At 47.2% G+C, this 19,336-nt stretch overlaps 1 protein-coding gene across 2 annotated transcripts in view; it reads right to left on the bottom strand.

Annotated features, from left to right (window-relative positions):
• DHX32 (DEAH-box helicase 32 (putative)) overlaps positions 1-19,336 on the bottom strand; it is an 87,202-nt gene that overhangs the window by 10,047 nt on the left and 57,819 nt on the right. Inside the window, exons 6-10 of one of the 2 annotated variants that reach the window (XM_038743829.1) lie at positions 18,128-18,224; positions 15,314-15,472; positions 10,920-11,111; positions 2,650-2,799; positions 2,366-2,553 (exon numbers count right to left, since the gene is read on the bottom strand). In XM_038743829.1, the coding sequence (XP_038599757.1) occupies positions 2,366-2,553; positions 2,650-2,799; positions 10,920-11,111; positions 15,314-15,472; positions 18,128-18,224 (786 nt within the window). The remainder of the gene's footprint in view (positions 1-2,365; positions 2,554-2,649; positions 2,800-10,919; positions 11,112-15,313; positions 15,473-18,127; positions 18,225-19,336) is intronic. The other variant, XM_038743831.1, reaches the window with a different exon arrangement.

Raw genomic sequence — 19,336 nt, forward strand, 5'->3', positions numbered from 1 at the left:
CTAGATGTTGCCAACTTGGACTTCCCAAGCGCTTAGTACAGTGCTCGGCACACAGTTAACACTCAATAAATACGATTGAATGAATGAATATGTTTGGACAGATTTATTACTCTATTTTACTTGGATATATTTACTATTCTATTTATTTTATTTTGTTAATAGGTGTTGTTTTGTTGTCTGTCTCCCCCTTCTAGACCGTGAGCCCGCTGTTGGGTCGGGATCGTCCCTATATGTTGCCAACTTGGACTTCCCAAGCGCTTAGTCCAGTGCTCTGCACACAGTAAGCGCTCAATAAATACAACTGAATGACTGAATGAATGAATATGTTTGGACAGATTGATTACTCTATTTTACTTGGGCATATTTACTATTCTATTTATTTTATTTTGTTAATATGTGTTGCTTTGTTGTCTGTCTCCCCCTTCTAGGCTGCGAGCCCGCTGTTGGGGAGGGACCGTCTCTAGATGTTGCCAACTTGGACTTCCCAGGCGCTTAGTCCAGTGCTCTGCACACCGTAAGCGCTCAATAAATACGACTGATGATTGATTGGACTTCCCAAGCGCTTAATCCAGTGCTCCACACACCGTAAGCGCTCAATAAATATGACTGATTGATTGATTGGACTTCCCAAGCGCTTAGTCCAGTGCTCCACACTACGTAAGTGCTCAATAAATACGACTGATAGATTGATTGGACTTCCCAAGCACTTAGTCCAGTGCTCTGCACACCATAAGCGCTCAATAAATACGACTGACTGATGGATTGATTGGACTTCCCAGGCACTTAGTCCAGTGCTCTGCACACCGTAAGTGCTCAATAAATACAATTGATTGATTGATTGATTGATTGGCCTTCCCAAGCGCTTAGTCCAGTGCTCTGCACACTGTAAGCGCTCAATAAATATGATTGATTGATTGGACTTTCCAAGCACTTAGTCCAGTGCTCTGCACACTGTAAGCGCTCAATAAATACGACTGATTGATTGATTGGACTTCCCAAGTGCTTAGTCCAGTGCTCTGCACACCGTATGTGCTCAATAAATACGATTGATTGATTGACTGATTGATTGATTGGACTTTCCAAGCGCTTAGTCCAGTGCTGCGCACACTGTAAGCGCTTGATTGATTGGACTTCCCAAGCGCTTAATCCAGTGCTCCACACACCTTAAGCGCTCAATAAATACGATTGATTGACTGGACTTCCCAAGCGCTTAGTCCAGTGCTCCGCACACCGTAAGCGCTCAAGAAATACGATTGATTGGACTTCCCAAGCGCTTAGTCCAGTGCACCGCACACTGTAAGCACTCAATAAATACGATTGATTGATTGATTGATTGACTGGACTTCCCAAGCGCTTAGTCCAGTGCTCCGCACACCGTAAGCGCTTGATAAATACGATTGATTGATTGATTGATTGGACTTCCCAAGCGCTTAATCCAGTGCTCCACACACCGTAAGCGCTGAATAAAGACAATTGATTGACTGATTGATTGATTGGACTTCCCAAGCGCTTAGTCCAGTGCTCCGCACACCGTAAGCGCTCGATAAATACGATTGATTGATTGATCTTCCCAAGCGCTCAATCCAGTGCTCCGCACACCGTAAGCGCCGAATAAAGACGATTGATTGACTGATTGGACTTCCCAAGCGCTTAGTCCAGTGCTCCGCACACCGTAAGCACTCAATAAATACAATCGATTGATTGATTGGACTTCCCAAGTGCTTAGTCCAGTGCTCCGCACCCCGTAAGCGCTCAATAAATACGACTGATTGACTGCTTGATCGGACTTCCCAAGAGCTTAGTCCAGTGCTCCGCACACCGTAAGCGCTCGATAAATACGATTGATTGGACTTCCCAAGCGCTTAATCCAGTGCTCCGCACACCGTAAGCGCTCAATACGATTGATTGATTGATTGGATTTCCCAAGCACTTAGTCCAGTGCTCCGCACACCGTAAGCGCTGAATAAAGACGATTGATTGATTGATTGGACTTCCCAAGCGCTTAGCCCAGTGCTCCGCACACCGTAAGCGCTCGATAAATACGATTGATTGGACTTCCCAAGCGCTTAATCCAGTGCTCCGCACACCGTAAGCGCTCAATACGATTGATTGATTGATTGGATTTCCCAAGCATTTAGTCCAGTGCTCCGCACACCGTAAGCGCTCGATAAATACGATTGATTGATTGATTGGACTTCCCAAGCGCTTAATCCAGTGCTCCGCACACCGTAAGCGCTGAATAAAGACGACTGATGATGGATTGATTGGACTTCCCAAGCGCTTAGCCCGGTGCTCCGCACCCCGTAAGCGCTCAATAAATATGATCGATTGATTGACGACCGAAGAGGCAGAGCTTCCCCGCTACCTGCATGAAGAACCCGGAGAGGAGGGCTTTCTTGAGGTTGACGGCGTTTTCCCGGGAGCCGAAGGCCGGCGGCGACCAGGGCAGCTCCACGCGCTTGGCGATGTCCGCCAGCTCCGTCCGCAGGCGGGCCGCCGCCCGCAGGGCCGCCGCGTCCAAAAAGTAGTCCCGGCACCACCGCTCCGCCCGGCCTGGGGGAGACGCCGGGGGCTACTTGAAGGACGGCCGGGGGGCCGCCGCCCGCCGCCCCCCCCGGGGCCCGGGATTCGGACCCCGGCCCCCCTTACCTTGGCCGCGGGTCCCCCCGCTCGCCTCCTGGAAGGCGTTGAAGACGTTGACCAGAGTGAAGTGGTCGCCCTCGGGGTGGACGAACTTGCGGCGCCGGGCCCACGCCGCCTCCTCGGCCCCCCGGGGCGGCGGGGGGAAGCACGGCGGAGCTGGGACGGGGAACGGGACGGGTGGGTGCCAGTCAATCAATCAATCAATCAATCAATCAATCGTATTTATTGAGCGCTTACTGTGTGCGGAGCGCTTGGGAAGTACAAGTTGGCAACATCTAGAGACGGTCCCGACCCAACAGTGGGCTCGCAGTCTAATAATAATAATGATGTTCGCTCATTTCCTTCATCCGGTCGTATTTATGGAGCGCTTACGGCGTGCGGAGCGCCGGACTGAGCGCTTGGGAAGTCCAAGTTGGCAACGGCTAGAGACGGTCCCTACCCAACATTCATTCAGTCATTCAATCATATTTATTGAGCGCTTACTGTGTGCGGAGCGCTGGACTGAGCGCTTGGGAAGTCCAAGTTGGCAACATCTAGAGACGGTCCCTACCCAACATTCATTCATTCAATCATTCATTCAGTTGTATTTATTGAGCGCTTACTGTGTGCACAGCATTGTACTAAGTGCTTGGGAAGTACAAGTTGGCAACATACAGAGATGGTCCCTACCCAACAGTGGGCTCACAGTCTAGAAGGGGTATCGTATTTATTGAGCACTTACTGTGTGCAGAGCACTGGACTGAGCGCTTGGGAAGCCCAAGTTGGCAACATCTAGAGATGGTCCCTACCCAACATTCATTCATTCAATCATTCATTCAATCGTATTTATTGAGCGCTTACTGTGTGCACAGCATTGTACTAAGTGCTTGGGAAGTACAAGTTGGCAACATACAGAGATGGTCCCTACCCAACAGTGGGCTCACAGTCTAGAAGGGGTATCGTATTTATTGAGCACTTACTGTGTGCGGAGCACTGGACTGAGCGCTTGGGAAGTCCAAGTTGGCAACAGCTAGAGACGGTCCCTACCCAACATTCATTCATTCAATCATTCATTCAATCGTATTTATTGAGCGCTTACTGTGTGCAGAGCACCGGACTAAGTGCTTGGGAAGTCCAAGTTGGCAACATATAGAGACCGTCCCTACCCAACAGCGGGCTCACAATCTAGAAGGGGTATCGTATTTATTGAGCGCTTACTGTGTGCAGAGCACTGGACTAAGCACTTGGGAAGTCCAAGTTGGCAACATCTAGAGACGGTCCCCACCCGGCATTCATTCATTCAATCATTCATTCATTCAATCGTATTTATTGAGCGCTTACTGTGTGCAGAGCACTGTACTAAGCGCTTGGGAAGTACAAGTTGGCAACATATAGAGACGGTCCCTACCCAACAGTGGGCTCACAGTCTAGAAGGGGTATCGTATTTATTGAGCACTTACTGTGTGCGGACCACTGGACTAAGCGCTTGGGAAGTCCAAGTTGGCAACATCTGGAGACGGTCCCTACCCAACAATGAGCTCACAGTCTAGAAGGGGGAGACAGACAAGAAAACAAAACATATTAACCAAATAAAATAGCATTTATTAAGCGCTTACTATGTGCAAAGCACTGTTCTAAGTGCTGGGGAGGTGACAAGGTGATCAGGTTGTCCCACGGGGGGCTCACAGTCTTAATCCCCATTTTACAGATGAGGTAACTGAGGCGCAGAGAAGTGAATGAATGAATTTGTTTTCTCTCCCCCTTCTGGACTGTGAGCCCACTGTTGGGTAGGGACCGTCTCTACGTGTTGCCAACTTGGACTTCCCAAGCGCTTAGTACAGTGCTCTGCACACAGTAAGCGCTCAATAAATATGATTGAATGAATGAAGTGACTTGCCTAAAGTCACACAGCTGACAGGTGGCGGAGTCGGGATTTGAACCCATGACCTCTGACTCCAAAGCCCGGCCTCTTTTCCACTGAGCCACGCTGCTTCTAGACTGTGAGCCTGCTGTTGGGTAGGGACCGCCTCTATATGTTGCCAACTTGGACTTCCCAAGCGCTTAGTACAGTGCTCTGCACACAGTACGCGCTCAATAAATACGATTGAATGAATGAAAAGAGCCCGGGCTTTGGAGTCAGAGGTCGTGGGTTCGAATCCCCACTCCGCCACTTGTCAGCTGTGTGACTTTGGGCAAGTCACTTCACTTCTCTGGGCCTCAGTTCCCTCATCTGGAAAATGGGGATGAAGACTGTGAGCCCCCTGTGGGACAACCTGATCACCTTGTAACCTCCCCAGTGTTTAGAACAGTGCTTTGCACATAGTAAGTGCTTAATAAATGCCATCATTATTATTATTAGTATTGTTCTCTGGGCCTCAGTTCCCTGATCTGTAAAATGGGGATGAAGACTGTGAGCCCCCCGTGGGACATCCTCATCACCTTGTAACCTCCCCAGCGCTTAGAACGGTGCTTTGCACATGGTAAGCTCTTAATAAATGCCATTATTATTATTATTATTCTCTGGGCCTCAGTTACCTCATCTGTAAAATGGGGATGAAGACTGTGAGCCCCCCGTGGGACAACCTGATCACCTTGTCACCTCCCCAATCAATCAATCAATCGTATTTATTGTGCGCTTACTGTGTGCAGAGCACTGGACTAAGCGCTTGGGAAGTACAAGTAGTGCTTTGCACATAGTAATTGCTTAGTAAATGCCATCATTATTATTATTATTATTACCTTGTCCATGTCCTCAATTCATTAATTAATGATGATACTTGTTAAGCACTTACTACATGCCAAGCACTGTTCTAAGCACTGGGGGTGATGCAAGGTAATCAGGTTGTCCCCCATGGGGCTCACAGTCTTAATTCCCATTTTCCAGGTGAGGGAACTGAGGCCCAGAGAAGAGAAGTGACTTGGCCAAAGTCACCCAGCTGACAAGCGGCGGAGCCAGGATTTGAACCCGTGACCTCTGACTCCAAAGCCCGGGCTCTTTCCACTGAGCCACGCTGCTTCTCTACTCATCTCTCGTTTAACCCGCACATTCGATGTCCCTCTCACATCTATAAGCGCTCAATAAATACGACTGAATGAACGAATGAATCTATAGATTCCTTCCTTTCCCCTCCATCCAAACAGTTCCCAATCCCTGCTCCGCTACTTATCAGCTGTGTGACTCTGGGCAAGTCACTTCACTTCTCTGGGCCTCAGTTCCCTCATCTGTAAAATGGGGATGAAGACTGTGAGCCCTACGTGGGGCAACCTGATCACCTTGTAACTTCCCCAGCGCTTAGAACAGTGCTTTGCACATAGTAAGCGCTTAATAAATGCCATCATTATTTTTATTATTATTCTCATCTGTGAAATGGGGATGAAGACTGTGAGCCCCCTGTGGGACAACCTGATCACCTTCTAACCTCCCCAGCGCTTAGAACAGTGCTTTGCACATAGTAAGCGCTTAACAAATACCATTATTATTATTATTATTATTATTCTCATCTGTAAAATGGGGATGAAGACTGTGAGCCCCCAGTGGGACAACCTGATCACCTTGTAACCTCCCCAGCGCTTCGAACAGTGCTTTGCACGCAGTAAGCGCTTAACAAATACCATCATTATTATTATTTGGAGTCACAGGTCATGGGTTCAAATCCCAGCTCTGCCAACTGTCGGCTGTGTGATTTTGGGCAAGTCACGTCACTTCTCTGGGCCTCAGTTCCCTCATCTGTCAATCAATCAATCAATCGTATTTATTGAGCGCTTACTGTGTGCAGAGCACTGGACTAAGCGCTTGGGAAGTACAAGTTGGCAACATCTAGAGACGGTCCCTACCCAACAGTGGGCTCACAGTCTAGAAGGGGGAGACAGAGAACAAAACCAAACATACTAACAAAATAAAATAAATAGAATAGATATGTACAAGCAAAATAAATAAATAGAGTAATAAATATGTACAAACATATATCCAGGTGCTGTGGGGAAGGGAAGGAGGTAAGACGGGGGGATGGAGAGGGGGATGAGGGGGAGAGGAAGGAGGGGGCTCAGTCTGGGAAGGCCTCCTGGAGGAGGTGAGCTCTCAGTAGGGCCTTGCCACTGAGCCACGCTGCTTTTCTGGACTGTGAGCCCGTTGTTATTTGTACATACTTATTCTATTTATTTTATTCTGTTAATATGTTTTGTTTTGTTGTCTGCCTCCCCCTTCTAGACTGTGAGCCCGCTGTTGGGTAGGGACCAGTCTCTATATGTTGCCAACCTGGACTTCCCAAGCGCTTAGTATGCACACAGTAAGCGCTCAATAAATACGATTGAATGAATGAATGAATGTTGGGTAGGGACCGTCTCTATCTGTTGCCAAACTGTACTTTCCAAGCGCTTAGTACAGTGCCCTGAACGCAGTAAGCGCTCAATCAATACGACTGAATGAATTATTCGTATTATCATCATCATTATTATTCCACAGGGGTAGGCGGAGGGTACCTGTCACCATGGCAGCCACGATGCGCATGCAGCAAGCGCTCAATCAATACGATTGAATGAATTATTATTATCATCATCATCATTATTATTCCACAGGGGTGGGAGGAGGGTACCTGTCACCATGGCAGCCACGGTGAGCATGCAGTAAGCGCTCAATCAATACGATTGAACGAATTATTAGTATCATCATCATCATCATCATTATTCCACAGGGGTGGGCGGAGGGTGCCTGTCACGATGGCAGCCACGGTGCGCATGCAGTAAGCGCTCAATCAATACGATTGAACAAATTATTAGTATCATCATCATCATCATTATTATTCCACAGGGGTGGGCAGAGAGTACCTGTCACCATGGCAGCCACGGTGAGCATGCAGTAAGCGCTCAATCAATACGATTGAATGAATTATTATTATTATCATCATCATTATTATTCCACAGGGGTGGGCAGAGGGTACCTGTCACCATGGCAGCCACGGTGAGCATGCAGTAAGCGCTCAATCAATACGATTGAACGAATTATCAGTATCATCATCATCATTATTATTCCACAGGGGTGGGCGAAGGGTACCTCTCACCATGGCAGCTACGGTGAGCATGCAGTAAGCGCTCAATCAATACGACTGAATGAAGTATTAGTATCATCATCATCATCATTATTATTCCACAGGGGTGGGCGGAGGGTGCCTGTCACCATGGCAACCACGGTGAGCATGCAGTAAGCGCTCAGTCAATACGATTGAACAAATTATTAGTATCATCACCATCATTATTACTCCATAGGGGTGGGCGAAGGGTACCTGTCACCACGGCAGCCACGGTGAACATGCAGTAAGCGCTCAATCAATACGATTGAACGAATTATTAGTATCATCATCATCATTATTATTCCACAGGGGTGGGCAGAGGGTACCTGTCACCATGGCAGCCACGGTGTAAGCACTCAATACGATTGAACGGATTATTCGTATCATCATCATCATTTTTATTCCACAGGGGTGGGCGGAGGGTACCTGTCACCATGGCAGCCACGGTGAACATGCAATAAGCGCTCAATCAATACGATTGAATGAATTATTAGTATCGTCATCATCATTATTATTCCACAGGGGTGGGCGGAGGGGACCTGTCACCATGGCAGCCACGGTGAGCATGCAGTAAGCGCTCAATCAATACGATTGAACCAATTATCAGTATCATCATCATCATTATTATTCCACAGGGGTGGGCGGAGGGGACCTGTCACCATGGCAGCCACGGTGCGCATGCAGTAAACGCTCAATCAATACGATTGAACAAATTATTAGTATCATCATCATCATTATTATTATTCCACAGGGGTGGGCGGAGGGTACCTGTCACCATGGCAGCCATGGTGAGCATGCAGTAAGCTCTCAATCAATACGACTGAACGAATTATCAGTATCATCATCATCATGATTATTCCACAGGGGTGGGCGAAGGGTACCTGTCACCATGGCAGCCACGGTGAGCATGCAGTAAGCGCTCAATCAATACGATTGAATGAATTATTATTATTATCATCATCATCATGATTATTCCACAGGGGTGGGCGGAGGGTACCTGTCACCATGGCAGCCACGGTGAGCATGAAGTAAGTGCTCAATCAATACGATTGAACGAATTACTAGTATCATCATCATCATTGCTATTCCACAGGGGTGGGCGGAGGGTACCTGTCACCATGGCAGCCACGGTGCGCATGAAGTAAGCGCTCAATCAATACGATTGAATGAATTATTATTATTATCATCATCCTTATTATTCCACAGGGGTGGGCGGAGGGTACCTGTCACCATGGCAGCCACGGTGCGCATGAAGTAAGCGCTCAATCAATACGATTGAATGAATTATTATTATTATCATCATCCTTATTATTCCGCAGGGGTGGACGGAGGGTACCTGTCACCATGGCAGCCACGGTGCGCATGCAGTAAGCGCTCAATCAATACGATTGAACGAATTATCAGTATCATCATCATCATTATTATTCCACAGGGGTGGGCGGAGGGGACCTGTCACCATGGCAGCCACGGTGAGCATGCAGTAAGCGCTCAATCAATACGATTGAACAAATTATTAGTATCATCATCATCATTATTATTCCACAGGGGTGGGCGAAGGGTACCTCTCACCATGGCAGCCACGGTGAGCATGCAGTAAGCTCTCAATCAATACGATTGAACAAATTATTAGTATCATCATCATCATTATTATTCCACAGGGGTGGGCGAAGGGTACCTGTCACCATGGCAGCCACGGTGTAAGCACTCAATACGATTGAACGGATTATTCGTATCATCATCATCATTTTTATTCCACAAGGGTGGGCGGAGGGTACCTGTCACCATGGCAGCCACGGTGAACATGCAGTAAGCGCTCAATCAATATGATTGAATGAATTATTAGTATCATCATCATCATTATTATTCCACAGGGGTGGGTGGAGGGTACCTGTCACCATGGCAGCCACGGTGAGCATGCAGTAAGCGCTCAATCAATACGATTGAACCAATTATCAGTATCATCATCATTATTATTCCACAGGGGTGGGCAGAGGGGACCTGTCACCATGGCAGCCACGGTGAGCATGCAGTAAGCGCTCAATCAATACGATTGAATGGATTATTATTATTATCATCATCATTATTATTCCACAGGGGTGGGCGGAGGGTACCTGTCACCATGGCAGCCACGGTGAGCATGTAGTAAGCGCTCAATCAATACAATTGAATGAATTATTATTATTTTCATCATCATGATTATTCCACAGGGGTGGGCGGAGGGTACCTGTCACCATGGCAGCCACGGTGAGCATGCAATAAGCGCTCAATCAATACGATTGAACAAATTATTAGTATCATCATCATCATTATTATTATTCCACAGGGGTGGGCTGAGGGTACCTGTCACCATGGCAGCCATGGTGAACACGCAGTAAGCACTCAATCAATACGACTGAACAAATTATTAGTATCATCATCATCATTATTATTCCACAGGGGTGGGCGGAGAGTACCTGTCACCATGGCAGCCACGGTGAGCATGCAGTAAGCGCTCAATCAATACGATTGAACGAATTATTAGTATCATCATCATCATTATTATTCCACAGGGGTGGGCGGAGGGTACCTGTCACCATGGCAGCCACGGTGAACATACAGTAAGCACTCAATCAATACAATTGAATGAATTATTATTATCATCATCATCATTATTATTCCGCAGGGGTGGGCGGAGGGTACCTGTCACCGTGGCAGCCACGGTGTAAGCACTCAATACAACTGAATGGATTATTAGTATCATCATCATCATTATTATTCCACAGGGGTGGGCGGAGGGTGCCTGTCACCATGGCAACCACGGTGAGCATGCAGTAAGCGCTCAATCAATACGATTGAACAAATTATTAGTATCATCACCATCATTATTATTCCATAGGGGTGGGCGAAGGGTACCTGTCACCATGGCAGCCACGGTGAACATGCAGTAAGTGCTCAATCAATACGATTGAACGAATTATTAGTATCATCATCATCATTATTATTCCACAGGGGTGGGCAGAGGGTACCTGTCACCATGGCAGCCACGGTGCGCATGAAGTAAGCGCTCAATCAATACGATTGAATGAATTATTATTATTATCATCATCCTTATTATTCCGCAGGGGTGGGCGGAGGGTACCTGTCACCACGGCAGCCACGGTGCGCATGAAGTAAGCGCTCAATCAATACGATTGAATGAATTATCAGTATCATCATCATCCTTATTATTCCACAGGGGTGGGCGGAGGGTACCTGTCACCATGGCAGCCACGGTGAGCATCTCGGAGAGGCAGTCGAACTCGCAGGACGCCAGGAGGGCCTTGGCCAGCTGCGGCTCCAGCGGGAATTCCGACATGATGATCCCAAACTCGGAGAGGTTCCCGTCGTCGTCCAGGGCGGCCAGGTAATCCAGGTCCTCCAGTGCCTGCATGAGGCTGGCCGGAGCTGCCGCGGGAACGGCGGACAAGACGGACGGACAAATGGACGGCGTCACCAAGAAAGCTCGCGCTTCGCCGGCCCGGCCCGTTCTCCGGCACCTGGGCTTCGTTCGTTCAATCGTTATCTATTTATTTATCTAATACGTATTTATTACTCTATCTATCTTACTTGTACGTATCTATTCTATTTATTTTATTTTGTCAATTTGTTTGGTTTTGTTGTCTGTCTCCCCCCTTCTAGACTGTGAGCCCGCCGCTGGGTGGGGACCGTCTCTAGGTGTTGCCGGCTTGGACTTCCCAAGCGCTTCGCACAGTGCTCTGCGCACAGTAAGCGCTCAATCAGTACGATTGAATGAATGAATGAAATGAGAAGCAGCGTGGCTCAGTGGAAAGAGCCCGGGCTTTGGAGTCAGAGGTCATGGGTTCGAGTGCTCTGCACACAGTAAGCGCTCAATAAATACGATTGATGATGATGATGATGATGATGAAATCCCGGCTCCGCCACTTGTCAGCTGTGTGACTTCGGGCAAGTCACTTAACTTCTCTGTGCCTCAATTACCTCATCTGCAAAATGGGGATGAAGACTGTGTGCCCCACGTGGGACAACCTGTTCACCTTGTAACCTCCCCAGCGCTTAGAACAGTGCTTGGCACATAGTAAGTGCCTAATAAATGCTATTATTATTATTATGTCGGGTAGGGACCGTCTCTCTATGTTGCCAACTTGTACTTCCCAAGCGCTTACTACACAGCACACAGTAAGCGCTCAATAAATACGACTGATTGATTGATCTATTGAGCGCTTATTAAATAAATAATAATAATGATGGCATTTGTTAAGCGCTTACTATTTGCAAAGCACTGTTCTAAGCGCTGGGGGCGGGGGGGATGCAAGGTGATCAAGTTGTCCCACGTGGGGCTCACAGTCTTAATGCCCATTTTACAGATGAGGTGACTGAGGCTCAGAGAAGTTAAGTGACTTGCCCAAGGTCACACAGCAGGCATATGGTGGAGTTGGGATTCAAACCCATGACCTCTGACTCCAAAGCCCGGGCTCTTTCCACTGAGCCAACTTGTACTTCCCAAGCGCTTAGTACAGCACTCTGCACACAGTAAGCGCTCAATAAATACGATTGATTGATTAACAAATACCAACATTATTATTATTAAGGGGGAGACAGATAAAACAAAACATGCAGATTAGTGATGTGTATATAGCTATAATTCTATTTATTCTGATGGTATTCATTCATTCATTCACTCAATCGCATTTATCGAGCGCTTACTGTGTGCGGAGCGCTGGACTAAGCGCTTGGGAACTGTTGGGTAGGGACTGTCTCTATATGTTGCCAGCTTGTACTTCCCAAGCGCTTAGTACAGCGCTCTGCACACAGTAAGCGCTCAATACGATTGATTGATTAACAAATACCAACATTATTATTATTATTAAGGGGGAGACAGATAAAACAAAACATGGAGATTAGTGATGTGTATATAGCTATAATTCTATTTATTCTGATGGTATTCATTCATTCATTCACTCAATCGTATTTATTGAGCGCTTACTGTGTGCGGAGCGCTGGACTAAGCGCTTGGGAACTGTTGGGTAGGGACTGTCTCTATAATGTTGCCAGCTTGTACTTCCTAAGCGCTTAGTCCAGCGCTCTGCACACAGTAAGCGTTCAATAAATACGATTGATTGATTGATTGGGAAGTCCAAGTAGGCAACAGATAGAGACGGTCCCCACCCAACAGCGGGCTCACGGTCTAGAAGGGGGAAGTCCAGTGCTCTGCACACAGTGAGCGCTCAATAAATACGACTGAATGAATGAATGGATGGGACGGGGAAATCAATCAATCGTATTTATTGAGCGCTTACTGGGTGCAGAGCACTGTACTAAGCGCTTGGGAAGTCCAAGTTGGCAACATATAGAGACAGTCCCTACCCAACAGTGGGCTCCCAGTCTAAAAGATGGGCAGAAAGGGTGGACGGGGCGGTTAAGACAGGCGCCCCGAGAAGGGGCCGGGGGTCACCCGGCTTGGTGATCCATCAGTCAATCAATCAATCGTATTTATTGAGCGCTTACTGTGTGCAGAGCACTGTACTAAGCGCTTGGGAAGTCCAAGTTGGCAACATATAGATACAGTCCCTACCCAACAGTGGGCTCCCAGTCTAAAAGATGGGCAGAAAGGGTGGACGGGGCGGTTAAGACAGGCGCCCCGAGAAGGGGCCTAGGGTCACCTGGCTTGGTGATCCATCAATCAATCAATCAATTGTATTTATTGAGCGCTTACTGTGTGCAGAGCACTGGACAAAGCGCTTGGGAAGTCCAAGTTGGCAACATCTAGAGACGGTCCCTACCCAACAGTGGGCTCCCAGTCTAAAAGATGGGCAGAAAGGGTGGACGGGGCGGTTAAGACAGGCGCCCGGAGAAGGGGCCGAGGGTCACCTGGCTTGGTGATCAATCAATCAATCAATCAATCGTATTTATTGAGCGCTTACTGTGTGCAGAGCACTGTACTAAGCGCTTGGGAAGTCCAAGTTGGCAACATATAGATACAGTCCCTACCCAACAGTGGGCTCCCAGTCTAAAAGATGGGCAGAAAGGGTGGACGGGGCGGTTAAGACAGGCGCCCCGAGAAGGGGCCGAGGGTCACCTGGCTTGGTGATCAATCAATCAATCAATCAATCGTAGTTATTGAGCGCTTACTGTGTGCAGAGCACTGTACTAAGCGCTTGGGAAGTCCAAGTTGGCAACATATAGAGACGGTCCCTACCCAACAGTGGGCTCCCAGTCTAAAAGATGGGCAGAAAGGCTGGACGGGGCGGTTAGGACAGGCGCCCGGAGAAGGGGCCGAGGGTCACCTGGCTTGGTGATCAATCAATCAATCAATCAATCGTATTTATTGAGCGCTTACTGTGTGCAGAGCACTGTACTAAGCGCTTGGGAAGTCCAAGTTGGCAACATCTAGAGACAGTCCCTACCCAACAGTGGGCTCACAGTCTAAAAGATGGGCAGAAAGGGTGGACGGGGCGGGTAAGACAGGCGCCCCGAGAAGGGGCCGGGGGTCACCTGGCTTGGTGATCAATCAATCAATCGTATTTATTGAGTGCTTACTGTGTGCAGAGCACTGGACTAAGCGCTTGGGAAGTCCAAGTTGGCAACATATAGGGACAGTCCCTACCCAACAGTGGGCTCACAGTCTAAAAGATGGGCAGAAAGGGTGGACGGGGCGGTTAGGACAGGCGCCCGGAGAAGGGGCCGAGGGTCACCTGGCTTGGTGATCAATCAATCAATCAATCAATCGTAGTTATTGAGCGCTTACTGTGTGCAGAGCACTGTACTAAGCGCTTGGGAAGTCCAAGTTGGCAACATATAGAGACAGTTCCTACCCAACAGTGGGTTCACAGTATAAAAGATGGGCAGAAAGGGTGGACGGGGCAGTTAGGACAGGCGCCCGGAGAAGGGGCCGAGGGTCACCTGGCTAGGTGATAATCAATCAATCAATCAATCAATCATATTTATTGAGCGCTTACTGTGTGCAGAGCACTGTACTAAGCGCTTGGGAAGTCCAAGTTGGCAACATCTAGAGCCGGTCCCTACCCAACAGTGGGCTCACAGTATAAAAGATGGGCAGAAAGGGTGGACGGGGCAGTTAGGACAGGCGCCCGGAGAAGGGGCCGAGGGTCACCTGGCTAGGTGATAATCAATCAATCAATCAATCAATCATATTTATTGAGCGCTTACTGTGTGCAGAGCACTGTACTAAGCGCTTGGGAAGTCCAAGTTGGCAACATCTAGAGCCGGTCCCTACCCAACAGTGGGCTCACAGTCTAAAAGATGGGCAGAAAGGCTGGACGGGGCGGTTAGGACAGGCGCCCGGAGAAGGGGCCGAGGGTCACCTGGCTTGGTGATCAATCAATCAATCAATCAATCGTATTTATTGAGCGCTTACTGTGTGCAGAGCACTGTACTAAGCGCTTGGGAAGTCCAAGTTGGCAACATCTAGAGCCGGTCCCTACCCAACAGTGGGCTCACAGTCTAAAAGGGGGAGACGGGGAACAAAACCAAACATACTAACAAAATGAAATAAACAGAATAGATATGTACAAGTAAAATAAGTAAATAAATAAATAGAATAATGAATCTGTACAAACATATATACAGATATACAGGTGCTGTGGGGAAGGGAAGGGGCCGAGGGTCACCTGGCTTGGTGATGAGGTCGCAGCGGCCCAGGCCGGCAATGTCCATCCTCTTGAGGAACAGCACAGTGCCCGTCAGGTTGCATTCTTGCAGCTGCACGGGGGCGAGCGGCTGCATGTGTCTGCGGCTCCACTCTTGGGAATACAAGCAGAACACCTGGCCTGGAAAGAAGGGGGGCGAGGGAAACCCGGAGTCCCCACGCTGTCCGATCCGGGCGGAGGCGCTCAGAACAGTGCTTTGCGCTTGACAATCAATCAATCGATCAATCGATCAATCCCCCTTTTAGACTGTGAGCCCACTGTTGGGTAGGGACTGTCTCTAGATGTTGCCAATTTGTACTTCCCAAGCGCTTAGTACAGTGCTCTGCACATAGTAAGCGCTCAATAAATACGATTGATGATGATGATGATGATGATTTATTGAGTGCTTACTGTGTGCAGAGCACTGGACTAAGTGCGTGGGAAGAACAAGTTGGACAAGCGCTTCTCGAATGTGAGCCCGCTGTTGGGTAGGGACCGTCTCTAGATGTTGCCAACTTAGACTTCCCAAGCGCTTAGTATAGTGCTCTGCACACAGTAAGCGCTCAATAAATACGACTGATTGATTGATTGATTGACTACCGGCCCCAAGTGCCTACTGTGTGGACAGCACTATGTTGAGTGACTGAGGACAGAGAAGAAAAACAAGATCTCTTGCCCTCAAGGAGCTCCATATGTTTGTATATATTTATTACTCTATTTATTTATTTTACTTGTACCTATCTATTCTATTTATTTTATTTTGTTAGTATGTTTGGTTTTGTTCTCTGTCTCCCCCTTCTAGACTGTGAGCCCACTGTTGGGTAAGGACTGTCTCTATATGTTGCCAACTTGGACTTCCCAAGCGCTTAGTTCAGTGCTCTGCACACAGTAAGCGCTCAATAAATACGATTGATATTGATTGAAAGTGCACGGGCTTTGGAGTCAGAGGCCCCCCCCAAATATGTTTGTATATATTTATTACTCTATTTATTTTACTTGTGCATATCTATTCTATTTATTTTACTTTGTTAATATGTTTGGTTTTGTTCTCTGTCTCCCCCTTCTAGACTGTGAGCCCACTGTTGGGTAAGGACTGTCTCTATATGTTGCCAACTTGGACTTCCCATGCGCTTAGTACAGTGCTCTGCACACAGTAAGCGCTCAATAAATACGATTGATTGATTGGTTGATCCCCCCGTGCCTTACCTCCTTCCCCTCCCCACAGCCCCTGTATATATGTTTGTACAGATTTATTACTCTATTTTACTTGTACATATTTACTATTCTATTTATTTTGCTAATGATGTGCATCTAGCTTTATATTTATTTATTCTGATGACTTGACACCGGTCCACATGTTTTGTTTTGTTGTCCGTCTCCCCCTTCTAGACTGTGAGCCCGCTGTTGGGTAGGGACCATGTCTAGATGTTGCAGACTTGGACTTCCCAAGCGCTTAGAACAGTGCTCTGCACACAGTAAACACTCAATAAATACGACTGACTGACTGAATGAATGAGTATGTTTCTACGGATTTATTACACTATTTATTTATTTATTTTATTTTGTTAATATGTTTGGTTTTGTTCCCTGTCTCCCCCTTCTAGACCGTGAGCCCACTGTTGGGTAGGGACCGTCTCTAGATGTTGCCGACTTGGACTTCCCAAGTGCTCAGAACAGTGCTCTGAACACAGTAAGCGCTCAATCAATCAATTGTATTTATTGAGCGCTTAGTCATTCAATAAATACAAATGAATGAATATGCTTGTACCGATTTATTACTCTATTTATTTATTTTACTTGTATATATCTATTCTATTTATTTTGTTAATATGTTTGGTTTTGTTCCCTGTCTCCCCCTTCTAGACTGTGAGCCCGTTGGTGGGTAGGGACCGTTTCTATATGTTGCCGACTTGAACTTCCCAAGCGCTTAGAAAAGTGCTCTGCACACAGTAAGCGCTCAATAAATACGATTGAATGAATGATTGAATGAATGAATGAATATGTTTGCACGGATTTATTACTCTATTTATTTATTTTACTTGTACATATCTATTCTATTTATTTTACTTTGTTACTATGTTTGGTTTTGTTCTCTGTCTCCCCCTTCTAGACTGTGAGCCCACTGTTGGGTAGGGACCGGCTCTAGATGTTGCCAACTTGTACTTCCCAAGTGCTTAGTACAGTGCTCTGCACACAGTAAGAGCTCAATTAATACGATTGATTGATTGATTGATGGGTTCAAATCCCGGCTCTGCCAATTGTCATTCATTCATTCATTCATATTTATTGAGCGCTTACTGTGTGCAGAGCACTGTACTAAGCACTTGGGAAGTACAATTTGGCAACATGTAGAGATGGTCCCTACCCAACAGTGGGCTCACAGTCTAGAAGACTGTCAGCTGTGTCACCTTGGGCAAGTCACTTCACTTCTCTGAGCCTCAGTGACCTCATCTGTAAAATGGGGATTAAGACTGTGAGCCCCCCGTGGGACAACCTGATCACCTTGTATCTCCCCAGTGCTTAGAACAGTGCTCTGCACGTAGTAAGCGCTTAACAAATGCCATCATTATTATTATTATTAAAAGCGCTTAGTACAGTGCTCTGCACACAGTAAGCGCTCAATAAATATGATTGAATGAATAAAATGAGGATGAAGACTGTGAGCCCCCCGTGGGACAACCTGATCACCTTGTAACCTCCCCAGTGCTTAGAACAGTGCTTTGCACATAGTAAGTGCTTAATAAATGCCATTATTATTACTATTATTACTATTATTATTATTATTATTATTATTACCTGCGGGGGCCGTGGGGATGCACCGGCGCTCCTGGGCCCGGGCCTCGCTGATGGGCTGCGTCGTCCACGTGCTGGCCCGGATCCACGGGTTGTACACCTGCGGGAAGACACGCGGGGCCCCGGGGGGCCCGCTTTAGTTGATGATAATAATAATAATAATAGACTTCTAGACTGTGAGCCCGCTGTTGGGAAGGGACCGTCTCTAGATGTTGCCAATTTGGACTTCCCAAGCGCTTAGTCCAGCGCTCTGCACACAGTAAGCGCTCAATAAATACGATAATAATGATGTTTGTATTTGTTAAGTGCTTTCTATGTGCCAAGCACTGTCCCCCTCTAGACGGTGAGCCCATTGTTGGGTAGGGACCGTCTCTAGATGTTGCCAAATTGGACTTCCCAAGCGCTTAGTACAGCACTCTGCACACAGTAAGCGCTCAATAAATACGATTGAATGAATAATAATAATAATAATGATGTTCGTATTTGTTAAGTGCTTACTACGTGCCAAGCACTGTCCCCTTCTAGACTGTGAGCCCGCTGTTGGGTAGGGACCGTCTGTAGATGTTGCCAACTTGGACTTCCCAAGCGCTTAGTACAGCGCTCTGCACACAGTAAGTGCTCAATAAATACGACTGAATGAATAATAATAATAATGATGTTAGTATTTGTTAAGTGCTTACTATGTGCCAAGCACTGTCCCCTTCTAGACTGTGAGCCCGCTGTTGGGTAGGGACCGTCTCTGTATGTTGCCAACTTGGACTTCCCAAGTGCTTAGTACAGCGCTCTGCACACAGTAAACACTCAATAAATACAATTGAATGAATAATAATAATAACAATGTTCGTATTTGTTAAGTGCTTACTATGTGCCAAGCACCGTCCCCTTCTAGACTGTGAGCCCGCTGTTGGGTAGGGACCGTCTCTATATGTTGCCAACTTGGACTTCCCAAGTGCTTAGTACAGCGCTCTGCACACAGTAAGCACTCGATAAATACGATTGAATGAATAATAATAATAATAATAATGATGTTCGTATTTGTTAATTCTTACTATGTGCCAAGCACTGTCCCCTTCTAGACTGTGAGCCCGCTGTTGGGTAGGGACCGTCTCTAGATGTTGCCAACTTGTACTTCTCAAGCGCTTAGTACAGTGCTCTGCACACAGTAAGCGCTCAATAAATACGATTGAATGAATAATAACAATAACGATGTTT

Source organism: Tachyglossus aculeatus, chromosome 3 (genome assembly GCF_015852505.1).
Source record: "Tachyglossus aculeatus isolate mTacAcu1 chromosome 3, mTacAcu1.pri, whole genome shotgun sequence".
In the NCBI taxonomy this organism is placed as follows: Eukaryota; Metazoa; Chordata; class Mammalia; order Monotremata; family Tachyglossidae; genus Tachyglossus; species Tachyglossus aculeatus.